The 21361-nt window shown below is 40.4% G+C and overlaps 1 protein-coding gene across 10 annotated transcripts in view; it reads left to right on the forward strand.

Moving 5' to 3' along the window:
• LOC138966370 (hydrocephalus-inducing protein homolog) overlaps window positions 1–21361 on the forward strand; it is a 244873-nt gene that overhangs the window by 117621 nt on the left and 105891 nt on the right. For all 10 annotated transcript variants that reach the window (XM_070338641.1, XM_070338587.1, XM_070338596.1 and 7 more), the window contains 5 exons: window positions 8360–8626; window positions 10842–10886; window positions 15260–15442; window positions 15875–15994; window positions 17503–17689. In XM_070338641.1, coding sequence (XP_070194742.1) covers window positions 8360–8626; window positions 10842–10886; window positions 15260–15442; window positions 15875–15994; window positions 17503–17689 — 802 coding nt within the window. The remainder of the gene's footprint in view (window positions 1–8359; window positions 8627–10841; window positions 10887–15259; window positions 15443–15874; window positions 15995–17502; window positions 17690–21361) is intronic.

Below are 21361 nucleotides of genomic sequence, written 5' to 3' on the forward strand. Positions count from 1 at the left end.
TTTTCTCCCACGTCTCTGTTTTAAGACGTTACGCGATATCAGTTGCACTGAAACAGCTAGGTCGCAAAATTTTTTCACTTGGGCTCTTTATAGCCAGCGTGACTAAGGGAGCCTCCCTTTGGTTGGCTGAAAACAAATCTCCAGTCCCGACTTGGGATTTGCTCCTAGTTTTGGAGCTTTTGAGATCGGATTGTTTAATCCTTGACAAAATTAGCCTTACTAATCTAAACACGGGAAGCGGTCATACTTACTCTAGTAGCTTCTGAGAGAAGTGGGAGTAGGTGCATTTTCTATCTGGTTTTGCTATAGACATCTCTTTGGAGAAAGACTGATCTATAGCGCTTAGGTTTAATTCAAATTTCTGACAAATAATCAGAAACCTGAGGAACCAGCTCTGATAATACAATTCAATCCACTTTGCAATATTTTGGCTCTGTTAGAGCCATATTAGCCTATTGAACATTTCGAGTTTTAATATATTTCTAACTCGCACTGATCCGTTTAGAGCCATATTAGCCTATTGAACATTTCGAGTTTTAATATATTTCTAACTCGCACTGATCCGTTTAGATCATCAGAACAAAGGCTTTTGTTTATTTCCATCAACTCTTGTAGAGGCAATGACTTAGTGAAGTCAACCTTAGCTAGATGGTCTGCCACATTGATTAGGCATGCCTACAGTGGTGGCAAGAAAAGGGGGGGGGGGCAGTCAGTCCTCCCTCTTCAGGCAGCACAGACTCAAGAAGTCAGAGTGTGGGCCTCTTCTTTACCTGTTCTCAAGTCTGAGAGACTTGCATAAGTCATGAATGCAGCTCATTGAACGTGCAAGAACGTAGTCATGAGTTTCTATCTGCGGGATATTTTAAAGTACCCGCTATTATAGTACACATCTACTAGACATCAGAAGATGCCTTTTAATATGTTTATCTACGGAACGTATCTGGTGCCCGGCAGTTCAGAACTTTCGGTCTGCCAGCTATTGTAGCTGCAGGCCAGATACTTGCAAGATGTTAACTGTGAGTATATTGTTTACCCACCACCTAGATTAGCAATCTGCTATCTATGTGAGTTGAGTAAGAATATGTAATTTAATATAAATTTTCAAAAATAAATTTTGATTTAATTAATATACTTACCAACTCACATATCGAATTCCCTCCCAGCCTGCCCCGCAAATTGTATGAAGGGGTATATGTTTCAGGACGGAATGAGTATCACCGGTATACATCCTGCGCATGCGCAGGGCACCGGTAGGGGAGATAACCACCACGGACCATGCCTTATATGGCATATGGTTTTTGTTTTAGAGTTATCTCCCCATGTTACCATGTAAGAGTGCTTCAATGTCTTAGCAACCAAACGAAGTTATTGCTATCTATGTGAGTTGGTAAGTATATTAATTAAATCAAAATTTATTTTTGAAATTTTATATTTAATTTTAATAGAAAATTTTATAAGTAAATTTTTGAGTCACTTGAGAAAAAGTGACTCTATGTAATCGGTCAGTGTTAGTCTGTCCGGCCGGCCGGCTGTCCGGCCGGCCGTCCGTAGACACCACCTTAACGTTGGACTTTTCTCGGAAACTATCAAAGCGATCGGGCTCATATTTTGTTTAGTCGTGACCTCCAATGACCTCTACACTTTAACGATGGTTTCGTTGACCTTTGACCTTTTTCAAGGTCACAGGTCAGCGTCAAAGGAAAAATTAGACATTTTATATCTTTGACAAAGTTCATCGGATGTGATTGAAACTTTGTAGGATTATTCTTTACATCAAAGTATTTACATCTGTAGCCTTTTACGAACGTTATCAGAAAAACAAGGGAGATAACTAGCCTTTTCTGTTCGGCAACACACAACTTAACGTTGGGCTTTTCTCGGAAACTATAAAAGTGACCGGGCTCAAATTTTATGTGAACGTGACTCATTGTGTTGTGAATAGCAATTTCTTCCTGTCCATCTGATGCCTCATATAATATTCAGAACTGCGAAAGTGACTCGATCGAGCGTTTGCTCTTCTTGTTATTTGATTAATATACTTACCCGAATCACATAGTGAATTCCCTCCCGCCAACCCCGCTTATGGTTTTTTAGTTTTCTTTAACCCTATCAGCACTGACTGCAGTGCAGGCTCAGCAGCCTCGCCAGCCTGGAGGGTTTTGGCACTGTAGTGCAAATCTGATGGGTACTTCACTAAAGCGCTTCTTACTCTGCAACTAATAGTTGTGGACACATAAAATTTTGTGTGTTGTATGATAAGTGCATGTTCTTACCTGTTGAGTAGCAGTCAGTACCTTCTGAAGTGTGTAAAGTTCAAAGAAATCCTTCTTCCAAGTCACAAACACAACACCAAAAAGTATGTAAACACACCACTCTGTCACAGTTGTTCCAACAAGTCACAGGATGTTTCTGTCTCACATTTGCATCGAAGCCCGCGCACAGGTCTTGTGCACTCAAATCACCACTTGTTTCACTCGATTGAGACGAAGAAACGTCACATTCGGCATCATAATCACTGTCATCGTCGAGGAAAATCTCGTCAAGAACCTGCCTCAACGAGTAGCGGCGTTGGTTGCTCATATTTCGCAGGAAAAATGCTCAAAAACACTCAATCGGACGATTTTCATTCGCCAAATTGCTCCAAACAAAGAAGAAAGAAGTGGGAACAGATTTACCTCCCTTGCTCGTGATCTGTCTTTTATTTTTAGATCAGAAACATGCGAGGTCAGAGAAGATGCGTGTCACCGCCCGACAGTTTGTCGGGCGCAGGTGTTGAAAGCTGCTAAGGAGCGCCCGACAGTTTGTCGGGCACAGGGCGGAAAGAGTTAAAGCCATATGATATTGACCACGTGTTGAGTAGCAGTAGTGACGTAGGACACACCAATGGGAGGTAACTCCCCGGGTGTGGGGTCATTACCATGGCTACGTTTACACTTTTTGTGGTGGGGTTGCTTCCCTTTAAAGTTGTTTAAGACGGGTAGCCTTTTCAGACCTTAGCATCCTAGACTGCGTCAATGCTATATGTGATTCGGGTAAGTATATGAAAATTTACTTATAAAATTTTCGATTACAGTATCTTCCTTTTTAGCTGATTGCAAGAGGTTTTTGACTCACATGCGAAGCAAAAGTGAGTCTATGTACTCATCCGAGTCGTCCGTCCGTCCGGAAAACTTTAACGTTGGATATTTCTTGGACACTATTCAGTCTATCAGTACCAAATTTGGCAAGATGGTGTATGCACTGTGTTTCATTTCAGGCACTCTCTGCTCCAGGCTGGCTCCAGCTAAAAATAACCGGCAAGAACCACCCTCATCCCCCTATTTACCCTCCCTTTCCTTTCCTCCCCCCATTTCCCTCCTACCCGGCCCCATTCACAGTGGCGCCTGACAGACGACTCTTTCTTTGTCTGCAGCGAGCGTGGACCGCTCTCTGCAAGCAGCTGCTGTGTTGATAAGGTTCTGTAGCTCGCGCGCTCTAGAGAGAGCCTAAAAACAGTGAGAACGTTTTCTGCACTGTTCAGAATGCCTGATAAGTGGCCCTCTATATACTCCCGCAAGGAAATAGTCTCCATGCGAAGGGTGTAATACTTGAAAGTAGAACAGTGGTTATACATTGTATACTCTTGAGAATAGAATAACAGGTGACCTTTCTTTTCCCTTTTGGAGGTTTGTCAATGACGCCGAAGATGCTTACTCATGGCGGTGTTTTCCAATGTGTGACTGTGTGTGTGTGTGCGTGCGTGTGTGTGTGTGTGTGTATGTGTACATGTGTGTGTGTGTGTGTGTGTGTGTGTGCGTTCGAAATATATACAAACAGTAGAGTATATCGTATTTACATACATATTATGCCAAGGACTACTAGTAAAAGTCATTGATGGTGCGCATGTAAAATTTGTTTTGCGTTTATATAATTATAAAAGTCAAAATAGTGTAGATATATATAGACTACACCCGCACACGTGTAAATCCACGCGTATACATGTACACGCAACCCGATTTAATATGAGAAGACCATCCAGTCCAACATTTGCGTACGTAAAAATTACATTATACATCATTTCAGCTTGACTCATCTAGAAGGGTGTAATACTTGAAAGTAGAACAGTGGTTATACATTGTATACTCTTGAGAATAGAATAACAGGTGACCTTTCTTTTCCCTTTTGGAGGTTTGTCAATGACGCCGAAGATGCTTACTCATGACGGTGTTTTCCAATGTGTGACTGTGTGTGTGTGTGCGTGTGTGTGTATGTGTATGTGTACATGTGTGTGTGTGTGTGTGTGTGTGTGTGCGTTCGAAATATATACAAACAGTAGAGTATATCGTATTTACATACATATTATGCCAAGGACTACTAGTAAAAGTCATTGATGGTGCGCATGTAAAATTTGTTTTGCGTTTATATAATTATAAAAGTCAAAATAGTGTAGATATAAAATTCAAAATAGTGTAGATAATGTCAGTAACATATAAGAAAGAAAAAAGATCTTACGGCAATACATGTTCATGAAAATTATTAGCTGCATGTGAATAAAACAAAAAAGCTTACCTCACGGCCCTCCTATACAAGTCTCACAAACTTGTATATATATATATAATATACCACAGGAGAAAAAAAAATAGCTCGCGCGCGCTCACCCAAATCCGCTCGAAGTGCCACATGATATTAGCCCCAGACAACACATAGACGGATAATACATGTATGTCAATCGTATGAAACAAAACATGCCACAATTTACAAGACAGAAAAAAGGCTAAATGAGAGAATTGAAAAAGGTGTTTGCTCTTCAAGTAAATAATTATACCACACCTTACAGATCTGAAAAACACATGTATGCTGCAGTTAAATAAACAGGAAACCCAACATCCGAAAGCACGGCACAATCTATAAGAGGACAGAAGACAACACAGTAAACAAAACATCATAATCAATGTGTCACAATAAAAGAACACAAAATATTGGAAAAAAAGACAAAGGTAATCCCTAAGTACACTGATATATACATGTACAACACTTTACAAAATATATATACAAACAACAGAGTATATACAGTCGTATTTAAAAACATATTATAGGCATGCGTATGGTGCGCATGTGAAATTTGTTTTGCGTTTATATAATTCAAAATAGTGCAATTAATGCCTGTAATATAAAAGAAAGAAAAAACGGTCTTTCAATACATGTTCATGCAAATTGTTAGCTGCATGTGAAGAAAACAAAAAGCCTACCTGACCCTGCAACTGTTGGTCAGTAATCCAATAGCAGCACACAAGTCGATTTGAAAGTTTTTCAACACAGTTTTTCACTCGTATTGTTCTCACAAACTTGTATATATACCACAGGAAACAAAACTCGTCGATCCGAACAAGATGAAATGCACGACAGTCAACAGAGCTGCATATAATAGCGTACTGTAGCGAGTGCCTGTTCCGAGAACCTGCGCGTGGGTTAATTCACAAAACTTACCCCTCAAAACTGCTCTAGAAATCATTCACAAACACCTGTAACTTAACTTGTTTTCACTCTATCACACAGTTAAGACTAAGTACTTACGGACGGCAAAATAAAAACACAGGCGGTTGGGCTGTTATCAGTATTCAGTGTGATTATAAACTGATATACAACGCGCAAATTCTGTTTCTTTTAACAGGAACAAAGAACAAGAGCTGAGTGCCAGTGATATTAGTATTACCACAAAATCAAACAAAACGAGTCGAATGAATAAACTCCAGTTTGCACCAACACAATGCCTGTATATTCAAGTAACAAAATACACAAGATGAACATAATCCCAGGTGTAAGTCACTGAAACGATCCCTTTTTCACACCAAGAATCACGTAATTTTTCAAACTGGCGCCATCGCACACAAGCTCCACATAGAGTCTTTGTGTGCTAGAGACAGCGCGCGAAAGGGAATCAAGGTCACCGCCAGCGCACGGTAGGCTATTTATGGCCGTGCTTGCTCCAAGCTCCCTGCCGCTGACAGAGCATATTCGGCGCAGCAGTGAAATAGTGTGTATGATGACAAGGCCCCAAAAAACATACATAGCATCTTGACCTTGCTTCAAGGTCAAGGTCGCAGGGGCCATAAATGTCTAAAAAACAGCTATTTTTCCCATTTTCTCTGAAGTTTTTGAGATTGAATACCTCACCTATATATGATATATAGGGCAAAGTAAGCCCCATCTTTTGATACCAGTTTGGTTTACCTTGCTTCAAGGTCAAGGTCACAGGAGCTCTTCAAAGTTGGATTGTATACATATTTTGAAGTGACCTTGACCCTGAACTATGGAAGATAACTGTTTCAAACTTAAAAATTATGTGGGGCACATGTTATGCTTTCATCATGAGACACATTTGGTCACATATGATCAAGGTCAAGGTCACTTTGACCCTTATGAAATGTGACCAAAATAAGGTAGTGAACCACTAAAAGTGACCATATCTCATGGTAGAAAGAGCCAATAAGCACCATTGTACTTCCTATGTCTTGAATTAACAGCTTTGTGTTGCATGACCTTGGATGGTCATGTATTTTGGTAGGAAAAATGTGTAAAGCAGTTCTTAGTGTATGATGTCATTGCTAGGTTTAGTTATTTGACCTTGACCCTGAAGGTCAAGGTCATGTAAAGGTCAAGGTCAAGCATGTGAGTCGTATGGGCTTTGCCCTTCTTGTTCACTCTTTTTGTCAGTCGGGAACAAAGACAGAGACAGTGAGGTTGACGCTCTCTCTGGTTGTCCGGAAGTCTTAACTCACGAAACTCGCCAGAACACGCTAAACTTACTGGTGCATATTCTGACTCAGATATCTTTAAGGTCACTGAATCACTGTCCGTGACCTCACGGATGGAACATTTCCGTCGAAATCTACCCCTTACGGTAGAGGTTTCTGTCAGCTACTTTCGCTGGGCAACACAAAGGGTTTTCATAAACTTCCTTAGGTTCAGCATTTTGTTTTAAGAACTTACGGAAAGAACTAAGGACTACGTACATCATGTGGCTGAGCTTAGTTCTTGGCACAGAAGCTTTTAGCTTTGGTTTTGTTTTTGTGCTACTTACACAAAAGACATCAATCATCTTTGTCTTTACAAATAATAAATAGAATCCTATTCCTTCTGGTTCAGTGATTCAACTTAGGCATTACGCCCCTCAGGGCCGTTTTTCTCGCGCTAGTTAAAAAGCTACACTCTTTGGTAGCCTTCACTACGGCGGCCCCTGGATTTTTCTTGACGTTGCAATGAGCTAGGAGGTTTCTCCTACATTGCAGTATTGCTAGCATCCTCAAGGGCACTTCCCTTGACGCAGCATGGTATAAGTCACAGCTCCCGTCCCGGGATTGGTATTTGGTTTGATAAGAGGGCTCTATTTCCCTCAAATTTAGGTCGGATTTCCTTTCTAAATTCAGAAATCCGGTCTATCATCCTCTTGTATCCGCATCTCCTCCCTGAGTAAGGTACTTGCTCTCGGAGATCATAACTTGTTTAACCGTTTGGTTAGGACCCTCGTCAGATACCGTGTCCGGACATTGCTTATGTAGTTCCGTAGGTCAAATAACTACTCTTTATTTCCATCAATCTTGCTCGTGATAAAGATATTCCATGGGTCACTTTGGCCAAATGGTTAGCCACACTGATTCGACAGGGCCAGTCATGTGACAAGCAGGCAGTCCTGCCTCTTTCTGCAGTCAGAGCTCAGGAGGATCTAATCTGGGCCTGGTCAATAGCAGTCCTCCGCTCCGGTCTCCTCTCAGAGGTTCTGGAGTTAGCCTGGCTCTCAGAGGACGTTTTTATCATTTACTACCTCAGAAATGTCGTGGCAACGCGACAGGACGGTAGTTCCGCTTTACCAGCTATGGTATCGGCAGGACAAGTTCTCCGTTCTTGTTATTATGAATTTCCCTCCTCCTACAGTAGCAATCTGCTATATGTGAGTTGGGTAAGATATGTAATTTAATCAAAAATTTTAGTAATCAATTTTCATTTGATTAATATACTTACCCAACTCACATCTTTTATTCCCTCCCGCCTCCCCGCTGTTGGGGGTATATATTTCTAAAAAAGGAGTGAGTTGGGCTTCGGTTAGAATGACTACAAATGGCGGCATATGCGCACGCATACGGAAGACAGACTCAGTATTGGTCTGGCCTTGATACCAGTATGGGTATTGGTCACTCTTTTTTAGAGTTGTCTCCCTTGTTACCAAGGGGACGCGTACAGCGTTACCAGCACTGAACTAGGGTTAATTGCTATATGTGAGTTGGGTAAGTATATTAATGAAATGAAAATTTATTACTAAAATTTTTGAATTTGTTGCTCGTATGAAGAGGACACCTAATATACCTTATCCCATCATTTCCAGGAACGTGGTGGTGGAAGAAAAGTCCAAAGAGCCAGAGGCGGAAGAAGAGAAGTCGATCACGCCAGACAAGATCGGCAAAGAGGAATCTGCCCCAACACGCGGCAAAGGCAAGGGACCCAAGCAGAGTAACACTGTTCCGACTTTGGACCCAAAACTTGAACGTAAACGCAGCGCTGATCGAAAATCCCGTCAAAATCGACGCAACTCTATGCTGGCTACGCCCCCACCAGGGCCTACCACTCCCGTGTCAGATGGAGATAACCAGAGGTAAGGGAAGTTATTATGCTGTCTTCAATTTGTCATGCTGTCTTGACTTTGTTCTTTGGTTATTCTGCGCTGGCAGATCTTTATTCTTTGTTTTTTCACCTTTTGCCGTTTACTTGAGTGATCTATTAAGAGGATTGTTTGCCTGCTAAATTAAATAACAATTCAGCAATCAGAGGGTAAGTCTTTGAGAGAGAAGATCGTGATTCTCTGTTTGTTCTTTTGCGCTTTGTTTATATTCTTTTTATGCAATTTACAGGGTTCCGTTTTATGTGGTTTCTGTGTTTTCCACATGCCGGTAGTTTTTATCCTTTTGGCAGCTGTGGCTCAAAAGTTTTCAAGCATAGAAGTTGCGCTGTATTTTGCTGCCAATTTATTATTGCCTCTGCCTTTGAAGTGTTTAGCAATTTAAGATACAGAAGGAAACGCTTTGTACTGCCCCCTTTATACATATATATTTATGTAATTCATATAAACTTGGCCAAAAAATTATTGCAACAAATTTCAAACCCAAATTAAAGCATTAATCCCTGTGTCATTTTATTAACACTTTATATGCCAGAGAAGGTCGTTCACTTAACCTTCAGGATCACCATTTGGATTAAATATTTCTTTTACAAGTAAGGGTACCCTCAAAATCGACCAGACAAAAACGGAAGAGCCGAATGAAAAATCGACAAAAAACCACAATAGGCAAAACTTTGCAACTTTGACATACGAGAAGAAAGTCAAACCAATTATCTACCCTGAACAGATTGTTTTGTTTTGCTACCTTGCGTATTTCGCGTGCTAAGCTATTCCTTCTGATGCAGGTGTCGATCGCAAGAGCGGTAAAAAACGGGACTTTTTGCGTCATTTTTTAGGGGTATCATGACAAAAAATTCTTCACTTTAGCAATGACTTGGTGGATTGCTTTGAAACTTGTAGAATATTTTACCAACATACTAGAGATACTTCGAGCGAAATGATGGATTATTACAGGTGTTTGTTAAAATGTTATGCAATTTTTCGAAAGAAGTTTTTAAATTCGTCATAGGATTGTTCCCTTGGGTCCAAAAAAATGTATGACTTTGCATGTCGTTAGAAAAATGATTGATACACACACTGCTAAAGTTTTATGTGCGTGTAAGCACTGACGCAAATTTGCTGGACCAGTAAACACGCTACATATTTAAGCGATGATTCTGGTGCCACAGCGATGCCCAGCCAAGCGTGACCGTAGCATGTTTTAAGAGGCACGCAGCGATAACAGCTGTAAGCGCGAAACAGCGTGAACGTTCCATTTTTTCCTCATGTGTTTGCATGACTAGCAAATTAACGCTAGCAGTTACACGCAAATGAAACTTAGAGAGAATCTGTATCAATCATTTATCTGTAGATATGCAAAGTCATGAATTTTTTGGACACAAGTGAACAATCCTATGACAAGTTTAACAACATTTTCCAAAACATTGCGTCACATCTGGATAAATAACTGTAACGATCCAAACTTTCGCACGAAGTATCTCTAGTATGTTGGTAAAATATTCTGAAAGTTTCAAAGCAATCCACCTAGTCATTGCTAAAATGTAGCGCTTTTTGACATGATACCTTAACAAATTGACGTAAAAAGTTCCGTTTTTGACCGCTCTTGCGATCGACACCTGCATCATTAGGAATAGCATAGCACGCGAAATACACAAGGTAGCAAAACAAAATAATCTGTTCAGGGTAGATAATTGGTTTGACTTTCTTCTCATATGTCAAAGTTGCAAAGTTTTGCCTATTGTAATTTTTTGTCAATTTTTCATTCGGCTCTTCCGTTTTTGTCTGGTCGATTTTGAGGGTACCCTTACTTGAGCGGCGGTCACGTGATCCCTGTAAAAGAAATATTTAATCCAAAAGGTGATCCTGAAGGTTAAGTGAACGGCCTTCTTTGGCATATACAGTTTTAATTAAATGACACAGGAATTAATGCTTTACTTCGGGTTTGAAATTTGTTGCAATTTTTGGCCAACTTTAGTTAATGGAGTTTCACAGTTTGATGCAGTACTTTGTAACATGTGTGAATAGATAAACGTACCTGTAACAGGATCATATAAAAACGTATTCTAGACATCCTTTGCGTTTCTATTGTTTTGAAACTATATACTCTTTGATGATATATTAATTACTAGCTGACTTGCATGCGTGTTCCATTACTGAACGCTTATCTGTGTTTTGACACCCTTTCTTACAGCACCACAGGAGAGGGTCTTGCTCTAAGCGAGCCCAAAACACCGAAGTGAGTGTTTGTGGTTTGTGTAACTCTGACACTTAGACGTTGTTGTGATGGAGCATATATGCTAATGCTATCACCCAGCGCACTGCTGTAACCAATTAACGCTCCCTTCAGTGCTCCCTGTCAGCACGGCTCCCGTCACACTCTGTGCATATCATGCTAGCTGGACACTGAAGCCTCAGAGATTGCAGTAGTGTTTGTGATTGTCATTCTTTATTTGTTTGTTTGTTTATGACACAAGCCTCGTTGATTGCAAAGCCCAATGTTTTTACATTTAGTCAAGTTTTGACTAAATGTTTTAACGTAGAGGGGGAATCGAGACGAGGGTCGTGGTGTATGTGTGTGTGTGTGTGTCTGTGTGTGTCTGTCTGTGCGTGTGTGTGTGTAGAGAGATTCAGACCAAACGACTGGACCGATCTTTATGAAATTTGACATGAGAGTTTCTGGGAATGATATCCCCGGACGTTTTTTTCTTTTTTTCGATAAATACCTTTGATGACGTCATATCCGGCTTTTTGTAAAAGTTGAGGCGGCACTGTCACACCCTCATTTTTCAATCAAATTGATTGAAATTTTGGCCAAGCAATCTTCGACGAAGGCCGGACTTCGTTATTGCATTTTAGCTTGGTGGTTTAAAAATTAATTAATGACTTTGGTCATTAAAAATCTGAAAATTGTAAAAAAGATAATTTGTTTTTAAAACGATCCAAATTTACGTTCATCTTATTCTTCATCATTTTCTGATTCCGAAAACATATAAATATGTTATATTGGGATTAAAAACAAGCTCTGAAAATTAAAAATATAAAAATTATTATTAAAATAAAATTTCCGAAATCGATTTAAAAACAAATTCATCTTATTCCTTGTGGGTTCCTGATTCCAAAAACATATAGATGTGATATGTTTGGATTAAAAACACGCTCAGAAAGTTAAAAAGAATAGAGATAAAGAAAAGCGTGTTATCCTTCTCAGCGCAACTACTACCCCGCTCTTCTTGTCAATTTCACTGCCTTTGCATCGAGCGGTGGACTGACGATTCTACGAGTATACGCTCTTGCTGTAAAAATGCAGTGAGTTCAGTTTCATTCTGTTAGTTCGACAGCTTGACTAAATGTTGTATTTTCGCCTTACGCGACTTGTTTGTTTGTCTGCCTGTTTGTATGGTTCTGATTGTATATTTTGTTTGTGTTGGGTTGTTGTTGTTCTTGTTCTTGTTCTTAATTGTTCTTGTTCTTCACAGTTCTTTTTCTTTTTCTTGTTCTTGTTTCATTTTATGTTAATTATGCAGCCAGAGCTTTAGTTGTGCTTTTCTTTGGTCAGCTTTATAGCAATGCAGATTGCAAGCAAATCCATTACGGTATGTTTACTATTTTGCCATTGAGTTGTTCTTCAGTACTGGTGACAGAAAGGGGGGAAAAGTGGTCAAAATTCAAATCTCTATAGTTTTGTTTTTGAAATATAGCTTTTCATAAAGCAGAAATACTGTAGTATCTGATGTACATAAGAAAAAATCACTGGTTCACATGGTTCTTACATAATCTAACTTTTAAAGCTGGTTCTTGTGTGTCTGTGTGTAAGGCCTATGCTTGTATGATGACGATAGGACCCGAAACGGCTGCATGGACTGAGACAGGAATTGCAGAGAATGTTCTTTGCCACTTGAGTCGTGTCATAGGGTACTTTTGGTTTAGCAAATTTGACAGGATTCTTTAAAAAAAAAAACCCGGAAAACATTATATACCCTGTGAGCTATCAAGGATCCTCCCCGTCTGGGCTGTCGAAACATGGTCTTGTTAAAAGACGTTTTCAAATGGTTAACGGGGAGATACACTCAAAGCACATGTAGCAAAGTTATGTTGCCAAATCATCAAAGATCAACATTTCACTACACGGATCGATGCACACAGTCAAAATAGATGTGACTTTCACACGACCGAAGACTACTTACTAGCAGACTAGCAGACGACAAGATCTAAATATTTAGATCAGTGAGAGCAATCCGTTGAAGAACAGTTACTCCGCTTATTCGTCTTCAGTTAAGCTTATTTCCCCTGCCATAAGTTTCCTTGCAGATCTCAGTCGCGTAGTGAAATGAACTAGTGTCATCGGAAGATTCTTCTCAGTCAATGATCGAAGCACAGTAAGTTCTATGCTGACAAAAGTCACTTTTGAAAAACACGACCATTGACTTCCTTCATGAACCCAAAGGTAACAATATCGACAAGAATGTAGGCATTTGACATTAAATGAAAGTTCATAGACAGTTTCCAACTCGCCAGATCTGCCAAAGAGCCTTCATTCGTGAAAAACGATGATTTTAATCAGACAGGTATCGGAAACAACCTCTTGGTAACCTCCGTTTCTCCTTCCGAGGCGACGTGACGGCGCCACATTTGTTTGTTTATGGCTGTTTATCGCGAAACAACACAGTTGAAATTTGTGTGTAAAATAGCATAAATGTGTGGCGTGTAATCTCCGAATCAGTTCGTTATCTGCGTTTCGATGGTAATTCAGTCAGAGTGGAGTTACTTTGAATCGAAGGCGAGGGTAACCTGCCTTTCATGTGGGACGGCGTGAACAAATTTGATTGCAATATTGTATACAGGAAGTAAATTTCAATGATTCTGGCTCAGTCTTGTAGATCTGTTATGCAGTGTTTTGGTAGTGTATCTGCTTTTCTACTATGAAGCTCATTTGGAGTGATACGCTGATCGAAGTGGGGTACCCTATGTGGGACATCAGCCGTATGCAGATTACGCCTCAGAACACTCTCGCATTTCACAAAGACAACAATAATTTGCAACATTTCAAGAACTGCATCAGTTTTATTAGATACTATTTCAACAAAAACAGCACAAACACAACTATTTTCAACAACACAGAACAAGAAGTAAGTCTTCAAAGACGCACCAAGTGTGCGTTCACGTTTTTGGACGCCATTTTTGGTAGCATTTTCACAGTAAATCTTAATATTTCCATATCTATTGAATGATTTTGGTATTTTCTTTGATTGTGCCGATTCTCCTATCTCTCTGGCATGTACTGGGTGCTTTGTGACCAGTTTCTTCCCTAGACTGTATTGAAAAATGCGTCAGTGTGAGCTGACCCCCACTTGTGACCAGTAGCAAAGAACAACTCCATTACATTGTACTGTAATTGAATATGAAGGTTTATGGATCTGCACAATCAAGTCTATGAGAGCATGTGATACCAATACAAAGAGTTTTAAACGTATTTTTGTAGTTCCAGAAAGATCCATATATAAAGTAATTGATGTAGAAGTGTGTACTGAGAATGTTCATCTTGCAAGCAAACTATTGGAAACAACAAAACTGAACCAGTTTCTTGATGTTGTGGATTGTCTATCGTCAAAGCCGCATTTTCCTTTGTTTCTATGTTGTCTCCTTTTAATTCATTTACACACACAAAAGCCAGCGAGAACAAACTTTCTGGTAATGGAAGTTCTTGGCTGGATAATATAATGAAGAGTGCACAATCTCTGTTGCAGCACCACCCTGCTATGACCCTTCGTGGTCGGCTGGGCGTTAAGCAAACAAACAAACAAACAAAAAAAGTTGCTGAGTTGAATGTGGCACACGCGCACATCGCATGTTGTTTGTGTTTGGAGTTTTGTACTGTGGTCATGTTAGTCCTGCAGAGTTCGTTGTGAGTTCCAGATGAACAGCTGGATCATTGCAAAAAAATGTTCGTTGTCTGCACTGGAGCCGTCAATATTTAAACTTTGCTGGAGACCAACCTTTGCCTTAAATTCTTACCTGAGAGAATATGCATCGTGTTATGAATGTGTTGTTCAGTAGTTATATGTTTGATAGAAATTAGGGAGAGACCTGCCTGCATAGTTTTGATGCTTTCAGTTAGAATTTACTTCTCCGTTCTGTGGACGAAAAAGGAATCCTGTCAGATTTTGTGCTTAAATACCCTACAGAAGTGTCAAGCAATACTTAATGGAATGTGTCTGCAAGGTTTTATTTTGTGAATTTAGAGGTGGCAAACATTACGAGCTGACATGACTCACCTAAACTGAAGACCACATGGGACCAAAAAAATGCAGTGCAATAAAAATGCTTGTGAGAATGAAGAAGCCCATGCAGCATGGCCGGGCTCTCACATAGATGCTTTCCAGCAGTAATGATGAAAAGACAACAACATCAATAATAAAGAGAAAAGGGAGACTACGTATCAACTTGGAAGGTATTTTAACAAAACCATACCGCCCCCCCTCCCATTTTTTTCCTGCTCACACTTCTCCCTACCCTACATCCCCCACTCATCCCCCCCCCCCCACCCCCTTCCACCACCCCACCCTCTTCCTCCCTGACATTGCATATTTTACTTACCACCATTAATTTTAGGTTAACGATGTTCCGCTGGGTCATCCCGGCCTATGGGGAGACAATTCTGCGTCTGCGCTTCCAGTCGGAGGAGCTGGGTCAGTTCGACCAAACCATGAACTTTGAGATCGTCGGCACCAGGCGGCGCTACCAGCTCTTCTGTCGCGGAATCTGTGCCTTCCCCACCATCAGCAAGGAGCCAAGGTTTAAAGATTGTCTCTTTTTTGTTATCTTGAAAAGATTCTACAGATTTTTCAATATCTTAATTCAAAAGTTGAGTAGTGGTGATACAAGTCTTATGATGAGGTTGGTTCTGCTGTTGTTTCTTTGAAGATTTTTTTTTTCAATTTTGAAATGATTGTGCAGATATGTTTTGTCTTTTTATTTAAAACTTGATTAGTGTTGATGTATATGTTAAAGATGTGCTGGTTCAGTGACTAAATTTGTTTTCCAAAAATTGTTTGGAGAGTTTGAAACATGAAATAGAGAAAATTCAGGTGTCCTGAACAATAAACAGAAAACTAACCAAATGTTTGTACTTTGAGACTAAGATTTAGTGTCAACACAGTGGTGCTTGAATTTCAGTAGAAAACTGTGTTTGACATATTAGTGGTTACTCTCTGCTTTTTATTACAGGCTTGTGTTCCCATCACGCAAGAAGAATCGCAAGCTGGATGAGATTGTGCACAAGAAGTATGTCCTCATGACAGAGACCTTTGAGTTTGGCCCGCTGCTAGTCGGCAAGAGTCGAGAACGGTAGGACATTTGAATCAGATTTAAAGAGTTTTTTGTAACCTTGACTGTGTTTTATTATCTCTCTGTCTCTCTCTTTCTCCCGTTCTGTTTTTCCATCATTGATATCTTTGCATTCATATCTAAATGACTGTCTTCTGAAATTGCTCACCCATTGTATGTTTTTTTCCCTCACCTTTTGTTTCCATGTTTTTTCTGTCAGTCTATCTATTTGATATGATCCCTCTCTCTCTCTCTCCTATTTGTCTTTCTACTCTACGTAGGCTGTTCCATAATTATTTAGAATCTCAGAAACGGAAACACATACCAACAATCTAACCAGGCCATTTTCTAGACCAATCCTTCCCCAGCCGACACCCAACTGGCCATCCTCTCAAACGTGAAGGCTCGGACAGAGTCTTCAGGGGTCTCTACCCGTGTTTCTGCGGCTATTTCTTGAAATCCGAGAACAGGCTGATCGAATTAGCATGGGGAGATGTCAAGAAAATAGGGTGGATGCAACCAGCAGCAGAGCTCCCTTTGGTGCCAAGGAATCTGTTGTCGCAAAGGCAGTATAGACAGGTGCGTTGTCATGTTACAGCATAAGCCCTCAAATACATGTGTTTATACAGTGTTTGTGCCAAGCCTCGAATATTTTTGACCATTAGTGGTGGACACAGCAGTCAGACGTACGTGACTGTATGCCTGTCCTCAAGAGTCACAGTGTTTAAATGCCTTGATCTAGCGACGAAAGATGAAATTTTTTTTTAGGGCATCTTGTAATTTGAACTTGGTAGGGGTTGGGTCACCTGGTTAAACACCCGGACAGACGACAGTTGTTTGGTTTCAGAGTGGAGCTAATTAATTCAGGTTTTGTCACCACTGACGATATTCCATGTTGATTTGGACAAGCCATTGCTGATTTTTTTCAAGTATTGTCAGGCAACACTCTGCCCTACCCCTCTTTTTCCCGTCACTGGGTTCATGTGGTACCCAACCGGCAAATCGCTTTGGGGCCATTAATATTTGTGTAAGATCTTTTCAAATGCAGAGCTTTTGATGCCAAGGGCATATTGCATCTCCCTGGTTATAATCAAGTGATCTTCTCTTATTATCTGTTCAACAGCGCCAATGTTTTCATGCAAATCGGCCTCTTTTAACCCTTAATTTGTAGTTATTGTAAATTATGGCTCCGAAATGGCGAATTTGAGCTTCATGACGCAATCTCATACATTGCGCGGTGAGTATCTTCCCGAGTCGACTATATGAAAACGACATAACTCTGGAACTTCATTTTTTGTGTCAAGCCTCACGATAGTCTATTATTTGACGGCATGATTTGTATTTAACGCCATATTGCCAGGAGCCTGGATTCTAAATAATAATGGAACAGCCCTTGTATCTACTGACCCCTTCTCTCTCTCCCTCTATTTGATCACAAAATAGTGAAATTTTTACAGCACTTTGATCCAAAAGAAACTGACAAATGTCTGTCCTCTTAACGCATGCATGCTTGTTTCCTGATGTCACAGTTACAAAGAAGCCAAGTACCCAGAGAACATGGACACCTTCAGCATCCACAACACGTCGCCCTTGGAGGCGGACATCAGCTTCTGCTTCCTGAGCGACAGCAAGGGTGACACCTTCCTCTTGGACCCGCCCACTGCCTGCCTCAAGCCCGGAGAGTCAACACAGCTCACCGTCTGGGCCTATCCAAAGGTAGGCGCCAATACAGTGGAACCCCCATTTTAAGGGCAGACACCACAGTGAAAAAAGTGATTTTTTTTGTTCCCTGGTCATTTCCGTTTTCTTTCTGATTCTGGATTTTGAACCTCTTCTGGTTACTCTGATGTACTGATTTTAGATCAGAATTAATCATAAACGGTCAAAACGGCTAAATGAACACTGTATGTGTATGCAATTGTGTATTGAACAAACACAAAACAGCAAAAAAATGCATATGTTTGAGAGGTGACTCTGAGTCAAACACATCGTCAAGGGTGGTCACGTTAGCATGACTGGAATGAGTTGTCTTTTCTTTGTTACGATCAGTTCATACCGCGGACAACGGGAATTTCCGTTTACGGATTTCGCGCCGTTAGTAACAGCAACAGGAAGACATTCCAATGAGCCGAAGAGAACCGATGAAGATTCCGGGAGATTCCGTGTGAACAATTTTTGCTACTGACCAATCGAATCGCGGATATTAAACTTCGTTATGCTCGGTCTCGTTTGGTCCGATTCGGCCTTCCCAGAATGCAATATTTTTGATTTCCGCCAGATCTTGCCAAAGGCGATGTGAAACATCTACACCTGCGATTCTCCTTGGATATCTTTGTGGAAACTTCAGTTTTGCCCCGATTTCAGTGCTTGACACGCAAAGGAGATGATTATCAACTAAAATCAGATCAATTGCAGAGGCTGGCGTGACAGAAGTTTAAAAAGAAAGTGCGAGTCGATAGTGTCGTCTGCTATTGCTACGAACGAATCGGAAGATTAAGTTTGTGCAGGGCATATCCAGCGTCACGGACGATCGCGCGAGGCATTCGGACGAACATAAAGGCACGTGGAAATCAACAAAACAACTATATTAAGTTGACAATGATCGAGGATTATGCAACTTGTGACTGTTGTTCTCTCTGAAGTATGAAATAGAGAAATATTTAATTTGTGGGCGAGTTCTTCGATGTTTGATGTGCGTCACGGACGAGGCCAAAATTCTGTCCTATTTTTCAATCACAAAGAAGTAAGTTGATATTTCTGCGAATTGTGTTCGCTGTTTTCGTTCATAGCGATGAAACATTAATGGCAAGCATTGCTCTTTCGGTAAAGATAATTCAAAAAGTTAAAAAATAAATCACATTTCGGAGAAACGCTTGAACATTTGTCACGGACGAGGCCAGTACGCGTCACGGATGAGGCACGTACGAAATGCACTATAGTAGTGACGTCTTCAGGAGATCAACAAATTTTATTATAGCAACATATCGTTTTCAGTAGTCACCCACAATGTGAGACTATCATTAATCTGGGTCAGTGTTTACATTCGCTCGTTCGTCCGCCCGGGTTACGTCTGTCCGTTAGCTTTAGTAAGCATAAAGAAGGATCCTCAAGAGCCCATGAATATTTGAAAACAAAACTTGGTGGATAGGTACATATGGGTAATATAATCTGTCGTGCAAAGTTTCAAGGTTGTAAATGAAAGGTCAAGGTCAGATCTATGTTCGAACCTTGATTTGTTTTCAGATTTGTGTTGGAGAGTTATCCAGCCAAAGTTTTAATCCAATCAAGTTGAAAATTGGTATTGTGACAGAGTGTATATTAAGAAATGCATGGATGTCCGCTAACGAAAGAATGGCGGTTACATCAAAATGATGTTGGTATCACCCTTGACAACCACATAATGTGTTTGGGTTGCTTCACATTTTTAGTAATCTGCATTCCCCACAATTATTGATAAAAAAAACAACATTCCACCAGGCACATATTATTGTCTAGACTAACGCATCATATAGGTCTAAATTAATCAGCTGACTGATTTCTGATGAAGCACGCGCAAAGACAGGGAGACAAAAGGAAGGCAAATACCGCTATAACACATCAAAAAGTGCCTCGTCCGTGACACAATTAAGTCAGCAACTGTATGTCTGGCAAATTAAATAAAAGCGACAAATAGTGCCTTTCGAAAAGCTTGAAGATAATCTCAAGTAAAATTTCTGTATAAAACGAAATGCAATCAGTACATGAATTTTTGTATCCAAAATGTCACGGACGAGGCCATTTAGGGGGGTGAGTTGCATTCTTTAATATTTTGGCTACAAAGAGTTTCAACAACTGCCGACTTATATCACAGTATACATCAATGTCAGTCTCATGTGATATGATGATTACTGAAATTACAAAAAAAATTGGATTGTACTGAACCCGAATCTAAAAAAAGTGACCAAAAACGTCACTTCATGCACAGTGAAATTCTCTTAAACAATATGACTGCTAAACAAGGGACATAACTCAGTGAGGAAAATAAAATATTGATTATGAACATTCTACAACAAAGCCAGCGTACCAAAATAAAGAAATTTGTGTTTTAATTTCAAGCGTTGAGAGAGCTAATTTTTTGGACATGCCCTGCATTCTTCTTCGTCCAGAATGAAAATTGGCTGGAAACTATGCTGCTTCCCTTGCAACAGCTGGGATGGGCAAGAAATCACCATCGGTGGTGTACGTTTGAAGCACGTTGCCATGAGTGTTTTGAGCCACGACTTATTTTAGAGTTGCGGAGCGGAATGCGTACGGCAATAAGGACAACAAGGAGTTCACCATTTATGGCAACGAGAAGGCAGACCCTATATCTTTTCTCTGGAAAAAAGCAAATAAACTGCTTAGAAAAAGAACAATCAATACAAAAATGACTTTCTTCAGCCATGGTGCAACACCATGCATCTCCTGGGAAATCTGGTGCAGTTGAATACTAGCACAAGCAGAGCAGGGAAGATTCCAAGTAGCTGATAAGCAAGATGGTAGTAGGTATGTATTTTTTTTCTTCTTTTGACAAACATGTAGAAGTTTATATATTTGTTTGGTTATGTGTGCGGCTGTGTGTGTGTGTGTGTGTGTGTGTGTGTGTGTGTGACTGTTTTATGCTGAAGAACAGAATCTAAGTAACAACACCCTGATGCAAAGAAACTGAATAGGATGCAAAGTTTGTTATGTGCTGCTACTGTGAATCTTGGTTGTCACAAGGTTTGTCAGTGCTGGGGCAAAACATCTGTTCTTTCCTCATTTATTTTCTCGAGCATATTATATATAACTTCCTTCTGTGATCACAGTTTTCTTGTGGCTCAAACAAACATGCATTCACATGGCCCAGTGAGTGAACATTGCTTGTGGTCATACTTCCTGTGCGCGCCTTCGTGTGCGAGGCTGGTACTACAGTAAAACCTGCGAGCAAAGGACACCCTTGGGGAACCTTGCCACTGTCCTTTGTACAAAGGTGTCCTTTCTTTTGAATATGAATGCGCAGACATTTTTTGGGAAGAAAAAACCCAGCCAAATAGTTTTATTCTAAACTGTGCATTACATGTAGTCATACAGAAAGTGACAAAGAAAACAAGTTCAACATGCAACATGTATGTACAAAACCAGAATCAGTCTGACTTGGTTCAGACGCACATCTTCAGAATGCTACTCAAGTTCATGACAGCTGTCAGCATTTCAGGGTGAACGGAGAACGAGCGAGAGAGAGAACGAGCGAGAGAGAGAGAGAGAGAGAGAGAGAGAGAGAGAGAGAGAGAGAGAGAGAGAGAGAGAGAGAGAACAACTGAGCGAGAGAGAGAGAGAGAACGGAGAACGAGCGATAGCGAGAACGAGCGAGAGAGAGAGAGAGAGAAC

This window comes from Littorina saxatilis, linkage group LG1 (genome assembly GCF_037325665.1).
Source record: "Littorina saxatilis isolate snail1 linkage group LG1, US_GU_Lsax_2.0, whole genome shotgun sequence".
NCBI classification, from domain to species: domain Eukaryota; kingdom Metazoa; phylum Mollusca; class Gastropoda; order Littorinimorpha; family Littorinidae; genus Littorina; species Littorina saxatilis.